General features: G+C 44.7%; 1 protein-coding gene across 2 annotated transcripts; it reads left to right on the top strand.

Annotated features, from left to right (window-relative positions):
- The first annotated feature begins 835 nt into the window (after positions 1 to 835).
- Positions 836 to 15,523, top strand: Ube2b (ubiquitin conjugating enzyme E2 B). 2 transcript variants are annotated; one of them, XM_029546000.1, is made up of 7 exons: positions 836 to 931; positions 1,247 to 1,315; positions 3,545 to 3,625; positions 6,165 to 6,190; positions 9,763 to 9,852; positions 12,520 to 12,608; positions 14,270 to 15,523. In XM_029546000.1, the coding sequence occupies exons 2-7, from the start codon at positions 1,272 to 1,274 to the stop codon at positions 14,396 to 14,398; spliced, it is 459 nt and encodes a 152-aa protein (XP_029401860.1). In that variant the 5' UTR covers positions 836 to 931; positions 1,247 to 1,271; the 3' UTR covers positions 14,399 to 15,523. The 2 variants fall into 2 exon arrangements, with proteins under 2 accessions (XP_029401860.1, XP_021068731.1); XM_021213072.2 differs by lacking the exon at positions 836 to 931 and having other exon boundaries at positions 1,117 to 1,315.
- Positions 15,524 to 24,717: the final 9,194 nt, after the last annotated feature.

Raw genomic sequence — 24,717 nt, 5'->3', positions numbered from 1 at the left:
AAATCCAGGAGCCTGCTGGGGGCTGGGGTGGCTGGCGGTGGTGGTCAAAGCTTCTGAATCGGCTACGAACACCCCCCCCGCACTTCCGGTCCATTTGGCTCCTCTTTGCTGTTGTATAAAGCTTGTAATGAGTTACCTCAGAGTCGAGCTATAACTCCCACCCATGTCTGCACGATCTCTCCCCTGATCTGAATCATTTTTGTAGGTTTCTTTGACAACCAGCAGCATTGATATGCTCTAAAATCACACCCACTCACTTCTTGAAAAACACAATTGTGCCCCACCGCAGGCAAATTCACAGATTCCAATTCAAAGACTCCACAGATGGAGTCTTTAAGTTTTGGGCAATCTATTCCACTATCATTTCTGTATAGATTCTAAGTATGGAAATTCCATTAGCAGGAACAGGCTATTGATCCAAATGCCCTTAATCCCATCTCACTCGCATTCAAAGTCGTTCATTACAAGGCTTTGCCACACTTTCAGTACCTGTCCCACGTACCAGAGTTGCTAAGCCACTTGAAACACAGAATTAAGTCCAGATTTTTTTTGTTCCGTTTTAAAAGACTCAGAACGCAAGCGGCTCCTTCCACAATGTCTCCTTATGCAAAGCCCCAGTACCTTGGGACCAAAAGAATAACGTCTGACTAGAGGTGTCAACTCCTTAAACTCAAGGACCTGCTTTGTTAGACCTGAAACCAAGAGCCAGGCTAGGGCGTCACGTGACCTGCTCTGGTGGCGTCACAGGCACACGTGGTTCTAGATACTTCGCTCCCCCCCCCCTCAGGGGTGGATTGTTGACAGCGGCGCTGGCGGTCACGTGACCTGACGTCATCCCACCTCCTCTCCCCCCGAAATCTTAGGCTCCGGATGCACCACTCTCTCCCCGTCCGGCCGAACTTGAAACTAGCGACGGGGGGAGCGAGGCAAGGTAGCGTGTGGGCTCCGTGGGCGTTGGGCCGGGCCGCGTTCGGCGTGAGCACGGAGCGGACCCTCCGTAGTCGCCCGCCAGCCGCAAGCCCGGAAGGCGGCCTCCTGCCCCTCCGGTGCGGCGCGCGCGCCCGCTCGCCCCGCCCCCTCTCCCCCCTCCCGCGGTGGTACTGGCGGAGGGCGGAGGGATCTGGAGGCGGCGGAGGGAGACGTCATTGCAGGGTTGTTTGTGCAGTCTCGGCGGCGGCGGCGACCCACGGTGATTCGGCCGCTGCGCCGGGGGGTGGGGGGGCCGAACGGGACTCTTTTCTTTCAGACTGACCGCGGGGCAGCTGCGGAGCATGTCGACCCCGGCCCGTAGGAGGCTCATGCGGGATTTCAAGCGGTAAGGGCCCTCGCCTTAGCCCAATATGACGGCCTCTTCCCGAAGCCACGGACTGTAGGGCGGGGATTCCGGATACCTTCTCCCCGGTGACCCGGAGGAGGCGGGCAGTGGGCCTGCGGGACCCGCGGCAGCCCCGGCTCCCCGGTGGCTCTTACTCCCTCGCTTCATACCTCCCTCTGTCTGGAGTAAAGATGGTCGGTACTACAGCCTTCTGCCCTCCCTCCCCCGCCAAACTAGGAAGGTGGCCATCGCTGGGCCTAGGTGTCCCAGAGGTCCACCTAGGGCAGATGCAGACGCTTCGCCTGCCGCCTCTGCACCCTGCGGCGTCCCCTCCCCAGGTGGTGCGAGTGAGCTTCTCCTGAGGCTCCGGCCTCGCCTGGTGGACCAGTCCAGCTTTGTTACAGGGCCCCGTGATCTCCTGTTGGTAGCGAGGTTGGGGTGAATACTGCCCCAGATCTCTTCTCCCTTTCTGCAGTGGTGAGGGTGGGGTCTGCTGCGCGAGGTCCGGAGGTGGTTAGCCCATCCCCCGAAACCCGATCTGCCCCCGCCCACCTGGAAGGACCTTGAGAACTGGCTCGGGAAACCTGGGCCTGGAGCTAGCCACTCGGGCTGCCAGTGCCTTCTGGAACTAAGATCTGGCTGCCGAATAAAAGCCTATCTATAGCCTCCCCAGCTTGGAAAAATGCCTTCCGTCAGACTGGAGCTAATCTGATACTCCACCTGGGCCTCCTTTTGGAAAATAGGGGTTTATAGGAAATGTGGGGCTTGAAGGGAGAAGATGACCTCTCCCGCTTCTCCCAATTGTTTACCTCTCCTTGGAAACGTACAAGTGCAGAAACAGTAACTTGAAATCCAGCAACTAGATACTCCTCTAAGTTTTCTTTCTGGGCAGACCCGCTGTGATTGAGACAAATCTGTGATATAAAAACTTAGATTTGCCTCTCAGGAAGCAACTGCTCAACTTCGCCATTATAAAGCCCTTTATGAGGGGGGGGGGAAACAAGCCCTTTATGAGGCATTTGGAAGCTGTTGTCTTGGGACCTGGACAACTTCATCATTTAGTTCGTTGCTGATTTTAGCCACACAATTGAGGAATGAAGCAGTAAATTCGTCCCTCTCAATCCTGTTAGTGGCCTAGTCTGCTTGAGGTTGACCAGTTTGCCAAGTGTCCACTTAAAAATCAATCTCGACATACTTCGTGTGATGGACAGGTTTATTGTTGTTGTTTGTTTGTTTGCTTTTTTAAAAAATTTTTAATGATCTGCCAGACAAAGAGATGCCCTTTTTGGTGCAAAAGTCACCCAGCGCTTGAAGTCACTATATTTGATTAGCTCTGTAACTGATACGCAAATAAAACTTTCCATTATGGATAATACATCATCTATTATTATTTATCTCTTGTTCATTTTTGCAATTTCTGTACTTGATCCCCAGTTGAATACAAGGTGCCTTTGGTGGTTTTCCAAGGATCTTGAGGTTACATGAGATTGATGATGACGTCTGTTGAAAGCATTGTATGAAGGCCTGAGGTATATTTGGCCTGAGAGCAGAGTTTTTAAAATAGAGACTGCTGGGAAAGCTAGCTGGAGCTTCTGGCTACTTTAGAAAGCCACTGTCTGAAGCACAGGCCATAAAGTTAGACTTGCTTTCTAGTTACATTGAGTCTGTTTTTTTTAGTCATTTTGTGTATAGAGATTTCCTACATTTTTGTGTTGTGTAGTGTCATGTCTGTAGTTAGGACTGGAGATCCTTCCATGATTAAGGTACGAAAATTGTAAGTCTTTGTTTTTGTTGTGTTTGGTTTTTGTCTTTTGAGACAAGGTTTTTCTGTGTAACCCTGGCTGTTTTGGAACTCACTCTGTAGACCAGACTGGCCTCGAACTCACAGAGATCCACCTACATCCCAAGTGCTGGGTCTAAAGGTGTGGACAACCACTACCACCTAAAAGTATTTTTCATTGCTAAAATTGTAAACTTTAGTGGGTCAAGAGGGCACTCTGAAAATGAGTTCCTCAAGAGACCATATCTTAAATCTTGCTGTTTGAAGAACTTAGAGATCACTGGTAGTATTAATAAGTATATTAACCTGGCTGATTCATTTAAATCGTAGCTCATTTCAGCTCCAACTGTAACAAGTCAGTCTAGCCAGTCTGTCAGAATAGGTTCAGTAGAACTTGACCTCACTGACCTTTATGTTCAACTCTGAAAATGACTGCTCTGGATTTCTAGATTGCAAGAGGACCCACCTGTGGGGGTCAGTGGCGCCCCATCTGAAAACAACATCATGCAGTGGAACGCAGTTATATTTGGGTGAGTTGAACTAGGGATTGCTCAGGGAAGGTAAGTAGATCAGCCCTCGGGAGAGAGGCTGAGGTCCATTCTGAAACTCACTTGTGGGGTAGTGCTCTCATCGCTAAGCTGTATCCCCAGCTCCTGAAACATTTTATTGAGTCTGGGGCAGTTATATAAAATTGGTCTGCTCCTTGCTGTTATGTTTCATTTGGCTCCTTTCCCTTGAGCCAAGGTGTGCTGCAGTGTTGCTCAGGGTGATTCTGAACCGGGCTGAAGTGATCCTCTTGCTTTAGTCCCTCTGGAGTAGCTGGGATTGTGGGCGTGTGACACTGTACCTGGCTATGGTATGGTTTTATGGTCACTCCAGGTAACTGATCCTAGGTTGTGAAGGCTTTGAGTGAAGCTGAATAGTAGACTGCTTGCCTGCCATGCATATGGCTCTGGGCTTGATCCCCATATAATAAGCAAATACTTGAAATTAAATGGGCTGATAAAGAAGATCAGGTAAATCACCTAATGTGCCTTGCAAGTGTTTATGCCCCTACTGTTGGAGCTGTAAGAACACTTGGAACCGAAAGGACTGAAAACTTTGCTGTGACAAGAATTTTAGCTAAAAATCATGTGTGCACAGCCCACCGAGAAGCCATTGGATGACTTTGGGTAATGCTGAGGTTGAATCCAAGCATCTTAACACCCTGTAGGCAAATCCATCACTGGGATTCATTCCTAGCACCTTTGAGGTTTTATTGAGATAGACTCTTGACAAGGGTGGGGTTCAGCCCTTTGATCCAGCACTTGGAGGCTAAGGTCCATGCTGCCTACTGAGGGACAGTAGGCAAAAAAACAACAAAAAGATTTCTGTGCATTTTTCAGACTTGGGATCTTCTTGCTTCAACATCCTCAGTGCTGGGAACACAGGCATAGGCTACCATATAATACCTTTTTAATTTCTTGTTTATTATTTGTGTGCAAATGCGCATGCCTGCGTGCTGGCTGGCTGGCTGGCTGACTGTGAGTAGGTGTCTGTAACCCATAGCACTCGGTGTAGAGGTAAGATGACAACTGTGTAGTCATTTCTCTCCCTCCATCATGTGTTCAAGAGACAGTATGGCGAGTAGTTCTGCCTGCTAAACTGTCTTGCTAGCCCTGCACATCCTTTTTGATTTAAAATGTAACAAGTTTTTGATTATGTTTGTTTGTCTATATATGGGATTATGGGAATTTACCACTAGAGCTAGTTATGGTATAGTATGATTTTTACAGTCAACCCAGGTAATTGATTAAAAACTAGGGTTTGAGCCAGGCGTGGTGGTGCACGCCTTTAATCCCAGCACTCAGGAGGCAGAGGCAGGCGGATCTCTGAGTTCAAGGCCAGCCTGGTCTACAAAGTGAGTTCCAGGACAGCCAGGGCAATACAGAGAAACCCTGTCTCGAAAAAACAAAAACAAAAACAAAAAAACACTAGGGTTTGAAGGATACATGTATAAGAGAGCAGGTACCCATTGGAAGCCAGAGGCCAGTGTCTGATGTCCTGAAGTTGTAAGCTCCCTGACATGGGTGCTGGAAATCAAACTCCTGTAAGAGGTTTTTCAAGTACCCTTGATCAGTAAGCTGTCTTACAAGTATCTACACTTAGAACTAGTGGGGGACTAGGAATATAGCTAGCTCAGTGGTGGGGTGTTTGCCTAACCTTCCTGGTCAGTCCTGGTCAGTCAGCTGTAATCATAGCCCCTGGAAGGCTGAGGCAGAAGGATCACAATGTAGAAGCCATCCTGGGCTATTTACTTAGTAAGACCTTATCTCAAGAAAATCAAAATAGGTATACTGACTTATCCTTAATAAACCCTAGCGCTCAGGAGTCTAAGACAGGACGATAGCACAGTCGGGCCAGCCTGGGCTAGGATACCTGCATCCCCCACTTTTTTTTTTTTTTTTTTTTTCCTCCTGTGTGTGTGTTACACCATCCTTTTTAAAATCTTAGTTTGAGATGGCCTTGCCATGTTAGTCAGGCTGGCCTAAGACTGTGTATCTTAGGCAGTCCTCAAACTCTGACATCCTCCTGCTTCTGCCTCCTGAGTCTCTGCGAATGCAAGTGTGTGGTACCAGGGCCACTTGTAGACTCTTGGGTTTTTGTTGGTTGGTTGGTTTTGGTTTTGAAAACAGGGTTTCTCTGTGTAGCCTCTGGCTGTCCTGGAACTTACACTGTAGCCCAGGCTGGCCTCAAACTCAAGAAATCCATCTACCTGCCGCCTCCTTCCCAGTGCTGGGAATAAAGGTGGGTGCCACTATACTTGGGTGTGCGCCGCCACACTTGGCTGTACTGTATTCTTTTGCAACAAAATCAAAGACGAGTTTCCTTTCAAAAAGGACTTGAGCATTGAGAGTCCTTTGTGCTGCCTGAGTTCAAGCCAAGGCGACGGCAGTCTGACCGGTGAGTTTGCGCAGCCCTCAGCGCAGGGCGAGCGCGTCCTCCCTGCCCCAGGTTACCCTGCCCTCCCTAAAGACAGGGAAGGAAGAGTGAAGAGCTGATTTTAATCAGAGATCTTTTTGTTTTCAGACCAGAAGGGACACCCTTTGAAGATGGTAAGTATTCTTATTATCTACATATTAAAGGGTGCCCTTTGGTCAGAGACTCTAGCACTGTTTGAAGACAGGCTCTACTTTTAATAAGCTCTTGGCATACTAAGCAAGCAAATGAAAAGTTAGAATTCATGGGGATTTTTTTTTTTTTTTTGCACATCATCTTGGTCACCTCTCACCAGTTCCCTGTGTGACGTGGGTTGCCTATAGAGCTGTAGGTCTAAGTGGTCTGTGTTACAAAATAGTTGATGTTTGGGCGGCCTAATAGAGGGTCCTCCTTGGGTACTACCAAGTGGGTGACTGTGTTTCCTTGCTTTCTTGTCTGCATTGATGAGGGTCTTGAGGTAAAACATTTTATTTCTTTTTTTCCCTAGTGCTAGGGATCAAATCCAGAGTTGGTATGTTCTAGGGAAGCACTCCACTGCCAGGCGCCCCTGAGTCCTGAGTTCATAGCTTCACTGCTCAGCATTTAGCACCCAGAAACATCATGCAGTCATTTGCATCTCAAGTTGGGTCTAACAGGAGCCAGGAAAATGGGAGAATGGTTCTAATCTGTAATCATAATTAAGTTTATTAAACTGACTTTAGGCGGGTACTGAAAGATTTTCCCTAATTATAGTGGATTTTAAAAAATTAAACAGCTTTGCTGTTAATTATCAGAATGACTTCAGAATTCATCTGTTCAGCATGTTTGACAAGAATAGTTACTGTGAACTATTTGTGAGGGAACCACCTGAAAGCCTGAGAAGCGAGTGGTACCATTCTTGGCGCTGGGATATTAAGTACCTGTTGAAGAATAAGAAGGCCGGTCTAGGTGTAGGTCTTAGACAAAGATGCTGTAGAATGATCCTAGCATCTGTATATTTGAGATAGATCTCACTGTAGCCTCTTCTGTAGGTCTAAACTCAGAGAAATCCTCCTACCTCTGCCTTCCAAATGCTAGGACTGTTCTCCTTCTTAGGCATGAGGAATCTCAGGAGCTACTGAATGATTGTAGCAAAAATTTTTTAGCTATGTCAGGACTTCTCAGTTGTCCGTTCCCAAACCCTTCAGGATGTCTTGAGTCCTCCGTTCAGGAGACCATGTGATCCTTTTGATAGCAGTGCTGTGTTGACCTTTGCATTGCTGATAGAAAAGCAGCCTAATGAATTGAGCATCTAAGGACAAGCTGAGACTGTGGCCCACACTGTGCTAACAGTGGCTGTGTTCTTTGCATGTTAAAAGGACATGGTGATAGTTGAAATTGCTCATCATTACATTTGGACTGCTCTTTAATACTGTGGGTGATGAAGGGACCTCAGAGGTACTTCCACAGCAGAGTGGGTGGAGCTGGCAGCCTAGAGCAGAAGCTGAGTTACTGGGAGTGTACCTGGCATGACCTTGGGTCTGTTTGTAGCATTCTCAAAAAAAAAAAAAAAAAAAAAAAAAGACAAAACTTTACAGCAGTTAAATTCTGCTGTACTTTACTTTTTTTTTTTTTTTTTTTCTGTTTATACTTTAAAATTACATTAAACTTGTAATTGAGTACCGAGAGGTGGTTTTTGTTTTTTGGAATTTTTTTTTCTCCCAATGCTCCATTGCAACAAACCTTTAAAAAAATCAAAACAACACCAAAAAAAACTTATGCAATATCAGACCAGTCTAGTTATCTGAAAGGGCTGTGAAAATCCTTTTCAGGATTACATATTGTATGAGGCCATATTTTCTTATGTACTGTATGTCAACCAAACAACATATTGTAACAGAGTGCATGTAGATAAGAGAACCCAGTTGTCATCTTTAAACCAAACATGAAGGAGAACTGTACAATGTGTTTGTCACTAGCAAGTCTTTAAGTATGTTATTTAGTATGTCTCTTAAGTATATTATTTAGGTTACTATGTTATAAGGCTCGGTTACTTTTTGATAAATTGGAGGATTTTCTCAGGTCCTCTGTTTTGACAGCTGGAGAATGACCCCAGGTGTGCCAAGCCAGCACTTTCCACTGAGCTCCCAACCCTTTTTACTTTATTTTGAGACAAGGTCCTGCAGAGTTGCCAGGTTGGCCTGTAACTTGACATCTTGTCTTAGCTGCCTGAGTAGCTGGGATGACAATATTTCCTATGCATCCCACCCCAGGCTTTTTATCTGCTTGCTATGCAAGTGTTCTATAACTGAGCTACATCCCCAGCTGTCACGTTAACAATTTCTGGTACAAGTTCCAGTAGGTTATTGGAAGCAGTCTGTACAGAAACACAGAGCCAGTAAATCTCAGCTCTGAATCTCAGAGATTTTTGCAACCATTATTTTAATTAAAGATATTTTTAAAAAACAATGCTTTGGAAATCAGAAAGTGGTAATATTCAGGCCACAAAATTGTTTTGTAACTTTGCTGCCGCTTGGTTCTATCTGGTTCTTGGCGTTCTTGTGTCTGTTGCCATGGTGAGTTAATCATAGTCTACGCTATTCTCTGCCTCTTGGTTTCATGAATCTGCTTCTTACCCATAGTGGGACTGATACTGCTGAGTGGTCCTGAGAACAGAAAGCTCAGCTTCCTCACATGCTTACTTGAAACTGTATAGTCCAGTTGGGTTTTTATTTATTTATTTATTTATTTTTTAATTTAGTCCAGCTGTTTTTATAATTGCAAAAATGAGAATGTAAACTTGAAACACATTAAGGGCTAGAAGTGTAGGTCAGCAAAGAGTATACGCCTAAGACCTCCATAAGGCCCTTGTAGTTTGATCCTCAGCGTAGTAGTTAAGACTAACTTTGTTAACTGTCTGTTTCCTCTATTAATGTGTATGCAGATATGAGCTAGGACTTAGCACTCATTAGCTTATATCTTTAACCTCTCTAACCCCAAGTTTCCAACTAATAGCAACATCAAAAAGTAACAAAGTGGAGTGTGCTCCAAATCTATGACAAGTGAAGATGTGAGCTACATAACTGGTTCTTAGCGTGTTTAAATGAAAATAAAACTACCTTTCCCATCAGTATCGGAGCCTAAGCTGCCCTTTGCCAGGTGGTAGTCAGCTTTCAGAATCCTTTGGCACCTCCTTTTAAGCTGTAAACAACTTTCTAGTTCTTTAAGTGTGTATTTTTAAAATATTAGTAGCTAGGGCCCAGTTGCCTTCCAAAAATCTGACAATTGAGAGTGATGAGATAGCTCAGAGGGTGAAGGAGCTTGCCCACACCAACCATGACAATCCGAGTTTGATTCCTAGAACTCAGGGAAAGGTGGGAGGAAAGAACTAACTTCAGAGCAACTGACTGCTGACCTCCACACATCCCAGGTGTGCTGCCTACCTGCCTGCACAAGTCCTACTAACCAGTCAGACAGTCAGATGTGACAGTTACCGCTTACACATTTCTCAAGTAGCCCATGAAAGAAAGGGCTTATCCTCTGAGCTTTTGACAGCATTGCTTGTTCATAGTCTAACGGAAGTATGTTAGATATTTTATATGCTACATGAGAGTTCCCAGGCTAACGAGTGTGGTTGTACAAAATTTGATAATGGAATTAAGAATTATTTGATGAAGACATTTAAAAGTCATGTTTGTCTTTATTGTACTTTGGTCTGTTTTCTATTTAGGTACTTTTAAACTAGTAATAGAATTTTCTGAAGAATATCCAAATAAACCACCAACCGTTAGGTTTTTATCCAAAATGTTTCATCCAAATGGTAAGTAGCAGCCTCCTAGACCCTGTCAGAGGTGGGTTGAGGGGGGAGGGTTTGTTCCTCCCCTTGGGTACAGCTCACTCTTAGAGTTAGGGCTGGTCTTCAACTACTGTTTGCATGCCTGTGTTAGCTACAGTTTCATTGCTAGAGTCTTCACAGGGTTCCATGTGTGAATTAAAGTAATTTAATAACATCTGAATTAAAAGTAATAAACATTTATTTGCTTAACACAAATTTTACCTGAAACTTAGCTTTTAAAAACCACACATTCAAGCCAGGAGGTGGGTAGTCAGGAATTCAATGTCGTTCTTAGCTACTTAAGACTGGACTGAGAGTCTATCTCCTAAAACAAAATAAAATGTCTCAGTAGGTAAAAAGGGATTTCCCACTAAGTGTGCCAGCCTGAGTTCGGTCCCCAGGATGTCCATGATAGAATCAATTCCTGCAGGTTGTCCTCTGATCTCCACATGTGTCACTAGAGCACACATGCACGTGTGTGCACACTCAAATGAGTCAAACCGTTAAATGATAGGATCTCATAGCCAGGCTGGCCTTCAGATCAATGGATCCAAGGATGAATGAGCTCAGGATCAGCTCCAGGGTGCTTATGGGCAGGTGCCACCATGCCCAATTTATGTGGTGCTAGGACTCAAACTGGACATTTACACAGTAGGCAAGCACTCCACAACCTGACCTGCATGCCCAGTCTCGGGTTGACACGCTCACATATAGAAAGTATGCATCATTCTACTTGCCAATTCCTGTTTGTTGGTTGATTTTTCAAGGCAGCCCCGGCTGTCCTGGAACTTGCTTTGTAGACAGGGTTGGCACGAACTCCGAGATCTATCTGCCTCTTGAGTACTGGGATTGAAGGTGTGCTCCACCACTGCATTACACAATTACACTACATTACAAAAGTACAGCACAGTAAAATAACACAGTTCGGTAGAGTTTGCTTGTAGTCAGACACAGCAAAACTATGAATGTGGCTGGCTTCCTTCTCTTGTGAGTTACTACAGATAGTCTGGGCACTTTGTTTTAATGGGCTCTTAGCACCCACTGCCGTTACTGCCTGTTCACCTATGTCACCCTAGGTCTGCCCGGCATGATGACCTTAGCTGTACTCTGTCCCTACTGCTTGAAGAGTATTTTACTATTTGCATGGATTCCGCTTACCTGTGGATCAGTGATGGACATTTAGATGCAAGTTTCTTTTTGGCATCTCAAAAATCAAAACTAGTTCAAGACTTTTCAGATGCTTTTTTCTTCTTCTTCTTCCGTGTATGTGCCATGTCATTCTGTAGGAAAGATGAGACGTGGCTGACTTAAACTCTCAGGCCAAAAGTTCTGGACTGAGGTTAACTGTTAGCACAGAGAAGTGAGGCCAGGAGGGTAGGCAAAATTGCCCTGAGGGGTATAACAGGGACGGAACGAGGAGACCCTAGGGTTTACACTCACACTCACACACACACTCTTTTTCCCTCAATCCTGTTTTCTATGGAGAATATCCTGGTTCTGAGGTTTTGCAGTTTGGTAAGATTGCCAGAAGTGGAACATGCCTATGTAATCCCAACACAATCTCTGGGAGGTAGAGAGAGGCAGGAGGGAGGGTTAGAGCTCAGAGCTGTGCTGGGCTGAGAGCAGCCGTGGACTACACGACACTCTTCTAAAGGAATGAAGCCACACTCATCGGCAATGTCTGTAACATTGGCCTAAGGGTTTGAGTGTTGACTTCATTCTTCCTTTTTCTTCCACTTGTGTGTAGCTGGGCATTTCAGGGATCGGATGCGTATTATAAGGATAAATATCAGCTATCAGTCTTAGCTGTAAATATTTTGACATTAATTTTACAAATGTCTGTGTCCTCATTTAGTCAAAGTGAAGGTATTTATATAATTTTTTTTTTTTTAAGGATCAAAATATGAAACCTACTGGATAATTTTTAAGCTTTTTTTCAGGTAGAGGCATGCCAATCTCTGTGAGTTCAAGTCCAGCCTGGACTACATAGTGACTTTCAGCCCAGCCAGGGCTATAATATTGAGAACCTGTCTAGAAAGAAAAAAATTCCTTAATTTTGTGGCAAACACAGGAGATAGGTGGCATTTTTAATGGCTTTAAATAATGTTCCTTGAATGTGTCATTATTTACTATTTTTGTAATGCTGGGAACCCAGGACTTTGTCCATGAGTATAATTGCTCCACCACCAAGCTGCACTTCCAGACATGAGTGCCGTAGTTTAGCCAGACTTTTGGACCACAAGGGAGTTTGCTTTTTTTTCCTCATAGATTATGCAGTTGTGAAAGTCCTACAAGTAAATCTCTGTATTGATGATCCTCTGAGAACCATCTCTAGAAGTGGGTCTTTCTCAGGATCTCTACTTGAGACTTAAGAAAGGGGAGTAGTTTTGGTTTGGGTGCTGGGGAGTGAGCCCAGGCCTGCACATATGAAGCAGGCACACTACCACTGAGCTACAACCTTGGACCCAAAATGGGGTAATGAATGTATGGCAGGCTTCAGAAAAATTTCCCTCAGCCTTCCAAAAATGTCAGGTGTAGTGAGGCAGACGTTCCTTTCAGAACAAGCTTCCCTGTAAGACAGAGTTCAGTGTGTGTGCTGACGTGCTCTCAGTGGCATGAGAGTTGCTTGTAACTAACTGTGTTGTTTTGCAGTGTATGCTGATGGTAGCATATGTTTAGATATCCTGCAGAATCGATGGAGTCCCACATACGATGTCTCTTCCATCTTAACATCAATTCAGGTAAGTTTGTGTTCAGGTGCATCACAACTTCTTCATATTCTCTGGGATATAACCAGTTATTTAGAACCACCTGCCAGCACCAAATAATTAATGCATAACTTGGACAACACCCTGACTGCTCTCCACTTTCATTAGTTGACATCTGAGATGGAATCCACAGCTTGTATTTTCGGAGGGCAGAGGTCTCTTGTTCTCAGGTCCACAGAAGTCTTATCTCTTCCCAAATGCTGCAGATCCAGGCATGTTCCACCATGCCTCATCACAACCTGTTTTCTTGTCATGTGTCCACATTCTCACAAGTGAGACTTCTTGTCCCCACGCAGTATCTTGGGGAGAAGTAAAGTGATTGCTTAGAAAACCACAGGGACCTCCAGGGACTGCCAGGCACGAGGAACCTGTACCTGTGTTGTCCTTTCAAGAAGGAGGGGCAGTAACTAAGAGGTTCATGAGTCTAGGGGGGCAGATAGAGCTGTACTGATGTGAGAAGAGCAAAAACAAAACAAAACGCTTTTCAACGTTGCCTGTCTTTGTGAGCCTTCTTGCCTACTGCTCTACTCATCTCTGTGGAGTATCATGATTGTTTCATACTACATCACTGAACCTTAAATATCTGAGTCTCACTACCTGTCTGTCTATCCTGCTTACCGTAACTCTGTCCATCTGTCCAATCCCTGTGTGTCCCTAATCCCCACCCCTGTCATAGTCCACTTCTGGTCCCATGTTTCATGTATTTAAGATACGATCTACATAGAAGAGTGAGGTTTTTATTTTATTATTTTAACTTAGGAATTCTTTTTTTTTTTTTTTAATATTTATTTATTTATTATATGTAAGTACACTGTAGCTGTCTTCAGACACTCCAGAAGAGGGCTTTAGATCTCATTACAGATGGTTGTGAGCCACCATGTGGTTTCTGGGACTTGAACTCAGGACCTTTGGAAGAGCAGTCAGTGCTTTTAACCACTGAGCCATCTCTCCAGCCCCAGAAGAGTGAATGTTAATCCTTAGCTTGCTCATAATACCCTGTACTTTCCTTCCCACTCTGGTCACCTCACAACTTTACTCTTTTATTCCCTCCATGCTTAACGTATGTGAGTAACCACAGTAAATAAGGTTTGGGCTGAGCAGCAGGGGACAGTGGTTAGTAGTAGACCACTTAGTCCAGCATGCCCAACTTCTGAGCACCACAAAACATGATAGTAGTGGATCTGGGAGCTGGGCAGTGGTGGCACACACCTTTAATCCTAGTTGTAGGAAAGCAGAGGCAGAGGGAGGCCAGGGCTACACAGAAAAAAAGAGAAATACTACTAGCAGTACAGAATATATGAAATTAAATTACTAAGGTATTTACAGGTGTTATGGTTTAATCAGATTAAGCTGTCACTTGGTGAGGAAGTTCTTATATGCTAATGAATACTGTTTTTGGCTGATCTCCTTGAAATGGGAAATCTCAAGGCAACTGAGAATTGTTTTGGAAGCTTATGTTCTTTAGCAACAGAAACTGCTTCATGTCATTTCTGAAGGTTTTGTGACTCAAAAGATAACATAGGAACTTCCAAGTAATTCTGTTTTGTGTCATTTTTCTGTCCTCATCTTAGTCCTGTTAATATAGCACATAACTGAACAGCATTTTCTTCTCTCTCTCTCTCTCTCTCTCCTAGTCTCTGTTGGATGAACCGAATCCAAACAGTCCAGCCAACAGCCAAGCAGCACAGCTTTATCAGGAAAACAAACGGGAGTACGAGAAGAGGGTCTCGGCCATTGTTGAGCAAAGCTGGAATGATTCATAATAGACACCTGGTCTGTTCATCTTTCATCGTTGTTGTGTATAATTTACCTCCCAGTAGAAAGGCTAGCAAGTTTTAAGTGCCACGGGTTTTAAGGATTCTGCAGAGAAAAAAGAAAAAGTCCTTCAGTTTAGAACCTACAAAAGCTTGTGTATCTTGATTAATGTACTTTTTATTGCATGGTGTGAACTAAGTTATTGCTGCATAAATTTGTAATATATCCTGTTTGTATTTTTTTCCAAGTGTATAATGTTGGTGTGGAGTTTTCATGACAGAATATACACATTTTGTAAATCTGTACTTTTTTCAAATATTGAATGCCTTATTTTTGAATTCTTTAGATTTTTAAATTGGAGAAAAGCACTTAAAGTTTTTTATATATGAATATTACATGTAAAGCTGTTAAAATACATAACTTCAGTGCAAGAGACTTTGTCACTTATTTCCTCACCTGTGCAGGAGGGACTGTGAAGTCTCTGCCAGGTGAGCCTCATTTCCAACTGCAGAAGGTCACTCTTCTGTTTTATCAAGAAAGTCTGCAAATTTGATTCTAAAACCAATTCTGATCTCCGGCTTTATTTTGAATGTACTTATGTAAGTTCAGTTGAGTAACTATAGACTTACTGGTCTGGTTCTGTCCAGCTCTGTATTTGGGCCACTTGTTAATGTGCGTTTCTCATGTAAACTGTACCTTTTGTGACTTCACAATTGGCACCTCGACCATGAGCAGAGCTGACTCTCTCTGTTTCGTGGCAGCACCCTCACAGGCTTTTGATTAAGAAGAAAGTAAAACCGTCACCATTTACCAAACGCCGTGCCGCAGTATTAGCAATGGCCGGTTGTGCTGGTTTGAGCAAGGCAGAGATTTGGAGGGAATCTTGGGGTAACTTGAATATTTGCAAACTACCTTTTAATGCAGCTGCGCGCTACCTGTTTATTCTGGAACTGTTGAGCACCAGGGCCTGCCGAGTTGCTTCTCACCTCCTCAGTTGTATACAAGTTGTACTGCATCTTAGTTTACTGGATAGATTTAAAACACAGTATTGTAGAAAGCTAATACAAAGCTATCCTATGCCTTCAAATAGTATAGAAAATGGAAAATATACAAGTAAATTCTGTTGAACCACTTGTGTAGTCTCTCTAGTAGTTGAAACAGCTATTGCAGTGAGCCTGAGTTTCTTGTCATCCACACCAGCCTCCTAGAGATGTGCTCTGGTAGCCTCTCTGCTGGAACATTGGGTTGCAGAGTGACCATGTCTTCTGTTTACAAGCAAAGTTGAAAACTGGGATGGATAAGAACTGATACTTTAGAAGTCGTTACTCCAGAGGGCTAAAGAGATGGTTCAGTGGTTATTGCATGTACTGTTTCTGCAAGAACCCAATCTCTATTCCCAGCTCCCACTTCAGACATTTCCCAGCTGCCTATAACTACAGCTCCCGGAGGATCCAAAGCTTCTGACTAAATCAGACACTGGCATTCACACAAACAGATGCTTACATAATAAAAATAGAAATACTAATTTATTAAGCTTAGCGTGGAGGCACATAACCTACTTAACATCCTTGGGAGGCTGGGGAGGACCACGCTTTTGAGCCTGCTTCTGCATAGTTCCAGGCCACTTGGGTGAGACGTGTGTGATGCTTCTGCCATTTATTTAGCTTCACAACTCTTTCCTCCGGTGACCTGAACAGTAAATAAGCAATACCTGTGAGAGGGGCTCAACTATTTAAACATTATCCTGGGTATGTCAGTACCATATTTATTCTTAGCCATTTTCTTCATCCATTTGAAAACATTGCAAATACTTACTTGGTAAACAGTTAAAGGGAGTGATGTCAGATGGTGAGCCAGCTGGTTTTCTACCTATCTAGCCCATCTTGACTTTTGGAGAAAGTCCTTAGAAACGATCTATTAGTCTTTTTATCTTCGGCAGAGTACCAGGTCTGCATCCTTAACTCATACACTTTATCATACACAAATGTTTGTTTTGGTCTAGATACATTTGTACAGCAAGAAGCTAGAACTAAGCAGGGCATTGAGACAGAGATGTGCACAGGACTTAGATGTACATGGTCGAGATGTACTTCCTCAGGCACAGGGCCTGGCAGAGCAGCCCACATGGTACTGTTCCATTACATATAGGGAACTAGGTACAAACAGATGAGGTGTCTCAGGTCAACCAGCTAGGAAATGAGCTGGCTTCCGGAGTAGCATGGACTCTGAAACATGAATATTAAGGGGAGTTGTACTTTACTTGGTAGAGTTTCACAGACTATCCATTGGGGAAGTGTTCTTTGTAGTCATTTCCCACCTTCATACACATAGCCCATGTCAGAAAGTCTGGGTATAGAAACATGATGCTCTCTTATATGAAGCACTGGTTTCTCAACAAACCATTTCCCTTCTCCATCCAGGAAATGCCCCTGAATCTCTAGCTCCCTAAGCCAAACCCTCTTAACAATAAAATAGGTCCATTAAGTCACTTTCAGGCTGGCTGTGACATGGCTTAACAGGTAAAGGTGCTTGCCACCAAGCCTGATGGCCAGAGTCCGATCCCTGGAACCCCATGGAAGGGGAGAACTGACTTCTGTAAGTTGTCCTGTCTCCTCCAACCTCAGCATGGGGCATGAGCTCCCATCCCATACACATAACCACAAAGCCAGTGTAATTTGAAGTCTCAGATCTCATCTAAACCTCATGTGTATGAAAAGCAATGAGGAGAACTAAGGGCTGCTGGGATTACTAACTGTCCTGTGCTCAGAAAGCAAAGGCCCTGCCTGTAAAGTGTGGTGTTTGCTAGTGGGAGGAGGGTTGAACCAAGGTCCTTATGAGTGTGAAAGAATTACATACTGAGAGCTCTTCTCCCAGTCACAGAAGGAACACTGGAGTCTGGAGAGATGGCTCGGTGTTAAGATCACATACTGTTCTTGACAGGACTTGGGTTCAGTTCCCAGCACCTGTGCCAGGTGCTCACCACTACCTGTAACGCCAGCTCCAGGGGACCTGACACTTCTGGCATGTGGGCACTAGTACTCAGGGACACAGGCACACACATAAAGATGTCCTAAGGACACGGGTATAATATGGGTGTGGTGTGGTGTGGTCCATGCTTGCATCTCAGCATTTGGGAGGCCAAAACAGGAGGATTCCATGAGTTTGAGGCTGGTCATGCTACATAGAATGAGACCTTGCCTCCAGAAAGAAACACTGGGGCTCAAATGGTAAGATTCAGAGTTTTGTCTGAGTTGCTGGGAATGAAAATGGCTCCAGGCATGTTTGGTAAGTGTTGTCAGTGAGTTGTGTTACCAACCCTAGGAGTAGACAGTGTGGATCACAGTTCTTTTCGATTGTGTCCAGCCATGGGATGTGGCATATGGGTTAACTATGCAAGGAGAAATCCAGTAGTTGAAGCTCTTGAGGTACAAAATTGTCAGGAGAGAGAGCTGTGGCTCCGATTAGTTCCCAGCTAGTGTGTGAGAAGTGAGCTACTGTCCAGTAGAGATCATTTGCCATCTAAGTGTCTGACACAACAAAGATACCAGAAGTCTTTGTTTGTTTGTTTTTTGTTTTGTTTTGTTTTTTTGGAGACAGGGTTTCTCTGTATAGCCCTGGCTGTGCTGGAACTCACTCTGTAGACCAGGCTGGCCTTGAACTCAGAAATCCGCCTGCCTCTGCGTCCTGAGTGCTGGGATTAAAGGCATGCGCCACTACCACCCTGCATACCAGAAGTCTTTTGAAAGCATGGGCCTTTCCTCTAACCTTTGAGGAAAGAACAGATGATTGAACACCACTTTTAGTAAATTTGTCCTATCACTGCTATAGCTTTTTAAAATAATCTTAGTAAAGTCTTGAGGTTTTAATGTTTTTTTCTACTCAATATAACAGCTCAACATTAGCTCCAGCCATCCTCTGGTATATATGGAAGGTTCAGACTTGGATGTGAAACTTGCCTGTGGAAGGATTTAACTGCTGTTGATTGCGACACTAATGCTCTCTGGCCGCGTGGCACTCATCTGAGAGTGTCTTGCTGAGAGCAGAAAACCATGCAACTTCCTAGGGAGTGGATTTATATAGTGACAGTTTAAAAAATGACACCTCTGGGCTGTATGTGTGTGGTTCAGTGGCAGAGCACCTGACTTTAGCAAGTATAAGGACCAGGATTTGAACCTAGCAAACACACACACACACACACACAGAGAGAGAGAGAGAGAGAGAGAGAGTAAAAATGCCACTTAACTGTTTTGGAGACCTTAGCTGATTTTGAAGTCTCAGAAGGAAATGAATCCCTAAAATGTGTTTGGATTGGAAATTTAGGATCAGAGTCTGACTGTGAATTCTTTAGTCTTCAATCTTAGACTCTGAGGATCTTACCATGTCTTGGGAGCTGCTGGAATGAAGGCCTTGCACTTCCGCTGCCCTCTTAGGAGCAGAGAGCTGTGCGTGCTTCCTTTCTGAAGCTCAGAGGAGAAAGTTGCCCCTTTACAAATAAGATCTTTTGCCAAGAGTACCACTGCTCACCAGATGAATTGGCCTAGTGGCTCTTCTAAAGGGTGCTAGATAAAGAGCCTGCAGCTCCGGCTGGCCTGTATACATCCATTGTAGAAAATGGAATTGGAAATTTTATAACAGGGTTGGTTCAAAGAAAACAAGGAACCGGAAACCCCAAACCTATCACCCCATTCACAGCCAGAGAGATGCTCTCCCTTTTCATAGAAAAAGATGTGTTTGCTGGTCCTGGTCACTGACCACACTGGCAGAAATGAGGGCGGGCTCCAGGGATGCTGGTCTGTCATCAGCTTCAGCTACATGCTTACGTCAGGAAAAGTTGTCATCCTACTGCAACTGGCTTTGGTCCTGGAAATCTTCCCATGGGTGCATACAAAGATGCTGTATGAGGCACAGTGGGGTGAAAGGTTTCCTTTAGAGAGCACTCTTTCTTGGGGTCCTCTGCAAGCCAGCAGCACAAGCAAGGCCAACACCGAGGCTTGGAAAGTTTGGTATGAAATGTTTCCTTTCCTCGATTTGGTTACCACACACACACACACACACACACACACACACACACACACAAACGTATGTGCTAGAAACAGTCTCCTATAGCCCAGACAAACCTAAAACTGTGTGATCCAGGGTAGCCTCAGACGTAGAATCCTCCTGCATCAAAGTAAGTGCTAGTAAGCATATTTTGCTTGCTCAGATGCCTTTGTAACACTTGCACGTCTGATGCCTGCAGAGGCCAAAGGAGGTCACCAGATTGCCACTGAACTGGAGTTGTAGACAGTTGTTAGCCACCATGTGGGTGCTTAGAATTGAACCAGGTCCTCTGAAGAGCAGCCAGTGCTCTTAACCATTGAGCCATCTCTCCAGGCCCGTGTTTTGTTGAGACAGTCTTATACAGCCCAGGCTGACCTTGAACTTAGTACATAGTCAAGGATGGCCTTCAATGTCTGCTTCTTTGGTCTCCCTCTCCCAAGTGTGTAGCCAGTAGTTTTTTTCTACTCTGCTTTGTGCTCCTGGCTGGTCACACACACCCACCCAGGAGCTATCTCGGATCTGCGAATAGAAAACACACACATACACACCAATTCTTTTTCTTTTCTTTTCTTTCTTTCTTTTTTTTTTTTTTGGCTTTTCGAGACAGGATTTCTCTGTGTAGCCCTGGCCGTCCTGGAACTCACTCTGTAGACCAGGCTGGCCTTAAACTCAGAAATCCACCTGCCTCTGACTCCCGAGTGCTGGGATTAAAGGCATGCACCACCACTCCCGGCTTCACACCAATTATTCTTTTTTGTTTTGTTTTGTTTTGTTTTTATTAGATATTTTCTTTATTTACATTTCAAATGCTATCCCAAAAGTTCCCTATACGCCCCCCCTGCCCCCACAGCAATTATTCTTAAAATACCTTTGTTAACTCGATGACTAGGCCCTCCTAATTCTTCCCCTGCTACCCTGGGCCCTGTCGAGGAGGTGACCAAAGGCCACTTCCCAGAAAACTTACATGGCTGGTTGGCTTGTCTCCTCAGCCACTGTGTCCCCTTCTCTCTCCCAGTCTTCCCAATTCTCACTGTGTCCTAACCAAAACTGTTTAAGATGATTGGGTAACACAAGTTAAGGGCCAGAGAGCAAATTCATGGTTTTGTTAGATTCTGACTTAATTATAAAGTGTTTTCAGTTCGCTCAAATAGAAATGGCCAAGAGTAGTTGAGGTTTAACAGTTCAGAGATACATTACTTAGTCTTCAAAAACATCAGAAATCCACAGAATGTGACGTTATTTCATTTTTAAGGGTTGTGTGACTAGATACATGTCTGCTCCAGACAGTTTCCCCAGAATAGTTCAAAGAAGATATTGAGCAATTTTACCTCCAGGCGAGGTAGCCACAGGGCAGAAATTGCCTATTTCATCTACAGACAAAATCCTGTCCAAAATGGGCACTCTATGCAGAATTGTCAACTGATAGCTCTGCCAAGTCATGGTAAACATGTCCTTCATAATTTGATGATCCTGGGCCAGATCCTGGGCCTGCCTGCCTCTGCCTCTCAAGTGCCCAGCTTTCTACAATTATTTTAAGTTTGAGAAGCTCTGTTTGGTGCTTCCTGTATGCCCAGGTGATATTTATTTCATTCTTGGATTTCTGATGGGGTTGAAGACTAATTATAGTCCCATAAGCAAACTTAAATTGTTTAACATTAAAGACATGATATAGAGTAGAAAGCCTAGTTTTGAGATGGTGTTACAGGCTAAAATTAAAAGATAATTCAGAAGCCGGGCATGGTGGCACACGCCTTTAATCCCAGCACTTGGGAGGCAGAGGCAGGCAGATTTCTGAGATCGAAGCCAGCCTGGTCTACAAAGTGAGTTCCAGAACAGCCAGGGCTATACAGAGAAACCCTGTCTCGAAAAACCAAAAAAAAAAAAAAACCATAATTCAGAGATAGAATTGTAATTTTATGTTAGGACTGATGGTAGAGTCCTTTATCTAATTGGCAAATATGATGGACTGGATGTTGGTTTTATATCAGCTTTGTAGTTTACATGATTGTTATGGTTCTGCTCAATTAGGTCTGAGAAAAGTTTTTTGTTTGTTTTTAAATTGGACAGAAAAGGTGAGATGTAGAGAGTGGTTCTGATGCTTTGATTTAATTGGGAATCTGTGTTTACTGATGCTCAAGGTCCTTGCCCCCAGTTGGTTTTTGTTCTATCAATAAAGATGCCAGTGGCCAATGGCTGGATGGAAAGAAAGAGGAACTTCCAGGTTCCCACAGGCTAGGAGAGAAGAGGAGGCAGGGGGAGGATACTTGGGGGGAGAGAGAAAGAACAGACTCCTTCAGGGGGGATCTTCCAAAATGTAGGGGGAAAGGAAAGTGGCCCATTGAAGGGAAGCCTGAAAGTGTCTTGGGTAGCAAGACCAATGGGCTTCCCAGACAGTAACCAGGCAACTAAGTTGAGGGCAGATGTAGAGATGTTGAGCTAGGAGCAAAGGTAAAGGTATAATAGCTGCAGAAGGCTAGAGCCCAGCCACAGAGCCAAGAAGTCAGTTTCAAAAATGAACCAATGTGTGTGTATCTTTCATCTGTGGATCCAACCAGTCAAGAGCACAAAGAAGTCAGCCAAAACTCCTCCTACACAAGTGCTAGGGTTATAGGCATGCACCAACACACCTGGTTTCTACGTTGCTGGGGATAAACGCAGGCCTTCATGCACTTTAGGCAGGCCCTCAACCCCAGCCCCACAAAGATGCTTTGGCAGACTGGATCTTCTGTGTGGAACAGCTTGTGAAGTAGCCAAGGTCTGCATCAAGGATCTAGTGATCAGAGCAGCAATACACAATACCAAAGGCAAATGAAGATTGCAGCTAGCCTGGGCAGGCACAAGCCTCAACAGGAAGCCCAGAAGACAGCTGAGGACCTGTGGGGTCTACAGTGCACACCTTTCAACCCAGCATTCAGGAAGCAGAGGCAGACAGATCTCTGTGAGGCCTTCCTGGTCTACATAGTGAATTCCAGGTTAGCCTGGGCTATGTAGTGAAGCTCTGTCTCAGTAGAAAACCAACAAATTTAACAAGTTGTAAAGATAATCAAATACAAAGGGTAGGGGGGAAGAACAAATCAACTTAGCAGCTGAACTGCTTAAAACCTAACGGTTTAAGTGCAAGTAGGAACTATAGTCTGCCTAGGACTCTAGCCAGAGTGAAGGGCAATCTAGTGCTTTGCAGGAATGTGTGGGACAGGCCTGTCACAGGCTGTGTACACAGTGCAGGACAGGAGCATACTGACACAGCAAAGAGCTCAGGGCCCCAGACCCAAAGCTATTGGGTTCCAAGATACCTAGAGTTTGGGGTTGGGGGCTGCAAGTAGCCATTGGAGCTTTAGGCAAGATCTGCCACTTTTCAAGGATTTGTATTTGGCTTGTAACTTCCTGCTCAGGACCTCCTGCTTGGTCTTTGTCAGTCAACTCTCAGGTGTCTGAAGGCCACATGCTATACTGGTCTCTCTCTCTATAGAAAGGTCATCTCCATTGAAGCCCTGTGGGAAAGCAGAGCACGTACTGAAACTTGCTTGTCTTTTGTGTAAGTCCAAGTTTGTCAAAAGCGTTGGTTCCAACATGTTCCAGCTTCTCAGAGAGAAAACCCAGAACAAGACACAGACAGGCACAGTCGTGCCAGGCCTGTGCAGATACTGGCTTCCCACACAGTTCTATGATAAGGGAAGTCCTGTTTGTCAGGGCTCTGACTTACACGCTCACCTCCAGGACAAAGGAGCCCACGTCTAAGGTAGGCAACAGACCCATGGTTAGTTTCTAGTCTTTGGTTTGGTGGGGCTTTGAGTATGTCTAGGGGATGCAGTGGACTTCCTAAGCTGGCTTTCAGACTGTGGGTATCAAGCCCCCTCCATCAAGCACATGCTGCAGCCTGCCCAGCTGCTGGCAGTCACTCTTCCCCCACCTGACCCAAGAGTGTGATCTTTCAGAAAGAATGAACTTGGAAGTTCATTTTACACACACACACACACACACACACACGTTTCTTTTTTTCAGTATTTGTTGAAGGAAGCAATTTCCCCATGACTAAACTGTGGTTTCTAAGGTCTGGAATTATTGTCTCTAAAGATCCATGTGTACTCTCCCTAGTTAACTTCTCAGGAATATTGCAGAGAGCAATTCTCTGGGCAGAGCATCGCCAGCATGAGCACGTCCTATCTGGAACTCGCGTACTCACTCCCATGGCCTGATACACACTTTTCTAAGTCCTCTCAAGTCCTTCTGATTGATCTCACTTTTACTTCAACAGAGGGAAGGGATACATAAAGACTACAATACTAACTTCACAGCTGAGTCAGCTACTAGGCTATAAAAATGAGACGGCAGGTAGGCAGCTTAGCTGAGGAAATGAAGAAAATGAAAAAACAAAAGAAGAGCAAAAAGGCTGAGGGAACAGAGAGCAGAAAGGCAACAGAACTGGGCCATGCTGGGCCCACAGTGCCACGCCTGCAGGCAGCTTCACTTCTGGATTCCAGTTGTCCAAATACCTACATGAATAAGTAAACTGAAGGTTTATGGGAAGAAATCATGAGGCAGAGGCAGAGGCAGGCAGATTTCTGAGTTCAAGGCCAACCTGGTCTACAAAGTGAGTGCCAGGACAGCCAGAGAAACCCTGTCCCAAAAAAACAAAACAAAAAAAAAACAACAAAAAAAGAAATCACAGAACTTGAACCTAAAACTTCATTCAGTGGAAAAGCTGTTTTATTGGGGGTTGTAGACAGAAAATAATCAACAATCCATGCAAAGTGCATTTTCTTTTTAAGCCTCATGAACCTGCAGATGATTAGAATGGATGAAGGTTGGCTGCATCTGAGAAGGTGAGGGAGGCTCCAGCTCAGTGAGCACAGAGCTCCGCCCTTCAACAGTCACCACCTTGCCATTTTCCTCTGACAGGCAGTCTTTCATTGCCTGGAGAAGCTTGTCCNAGGTATCAAACCAATGGTCACTGGGGACTGGAACCGAATCCACATAAAAATGTGGCCTTTAGTTCAAGCCACAAACAAGACTGTGTCCCACTGCTCTGACGCCAAACACCAGTGGCCCAGCTTCTGGTGTCCAATTTCCTGTATCCAGTAGGTGAAGCTAAGGCAGCCCCCACTGCTTTTCTTTCTGGCCATAACGGGCCTCCCGTCGATGAGTCCTGCTGTGTACACTGCTTCATAGCTTAGTTATCTAATGGTGACTAAATACAGGGAATCGGAAGCAGGGTCATGTGGAATGCCAAAACCACTGTCTCAGAGCAAAGCCGGACTGCACTGCAACCCAGAGGTGGTATGCAAGG

Source organism: Mus pahari, chromosome 14 (genome assembly GCF_900095145.1).
Source record: "Mus pahari chromosome 14, PAHARI_EIJ_v1.1, whole genome shotgun sequence".
In the NCBI taxonomy this organism is placed as follows: Eukaryota; Metazoa; Chordata; class Mammalia; order Rodentia; family Muridae; genus Mus; species Mus pahari.
This window is presented reverse-complemented; position numbering and strand designations above follow the sequence as displayed.

Excerpts from the sequence above, each read along its gene's own strand:
- Ube2b (XM_029546000.1), top strand. The coding sequence starts at position 1,272 with ATGTCGACCCCGGCCCGTAGGAGGCTCATGCGGGATTTCAAGCG. Across the intron at positions 1,316-3,544 it reads CTCATGCGGGATTTCAAGCG|ATTGCAAGAGGACCCACCTG; the intron begins GTAAGGGCCCTC and ends CTGGATTTCTAG. Across the intron at positions 9,853-12,519 it reads CAAAATGTTTCATCCAAATG|TGTATGCTGATGGTAGCATA; the intron begins GTAAGTAGCAGC and ends GTTGTTTTGCAG.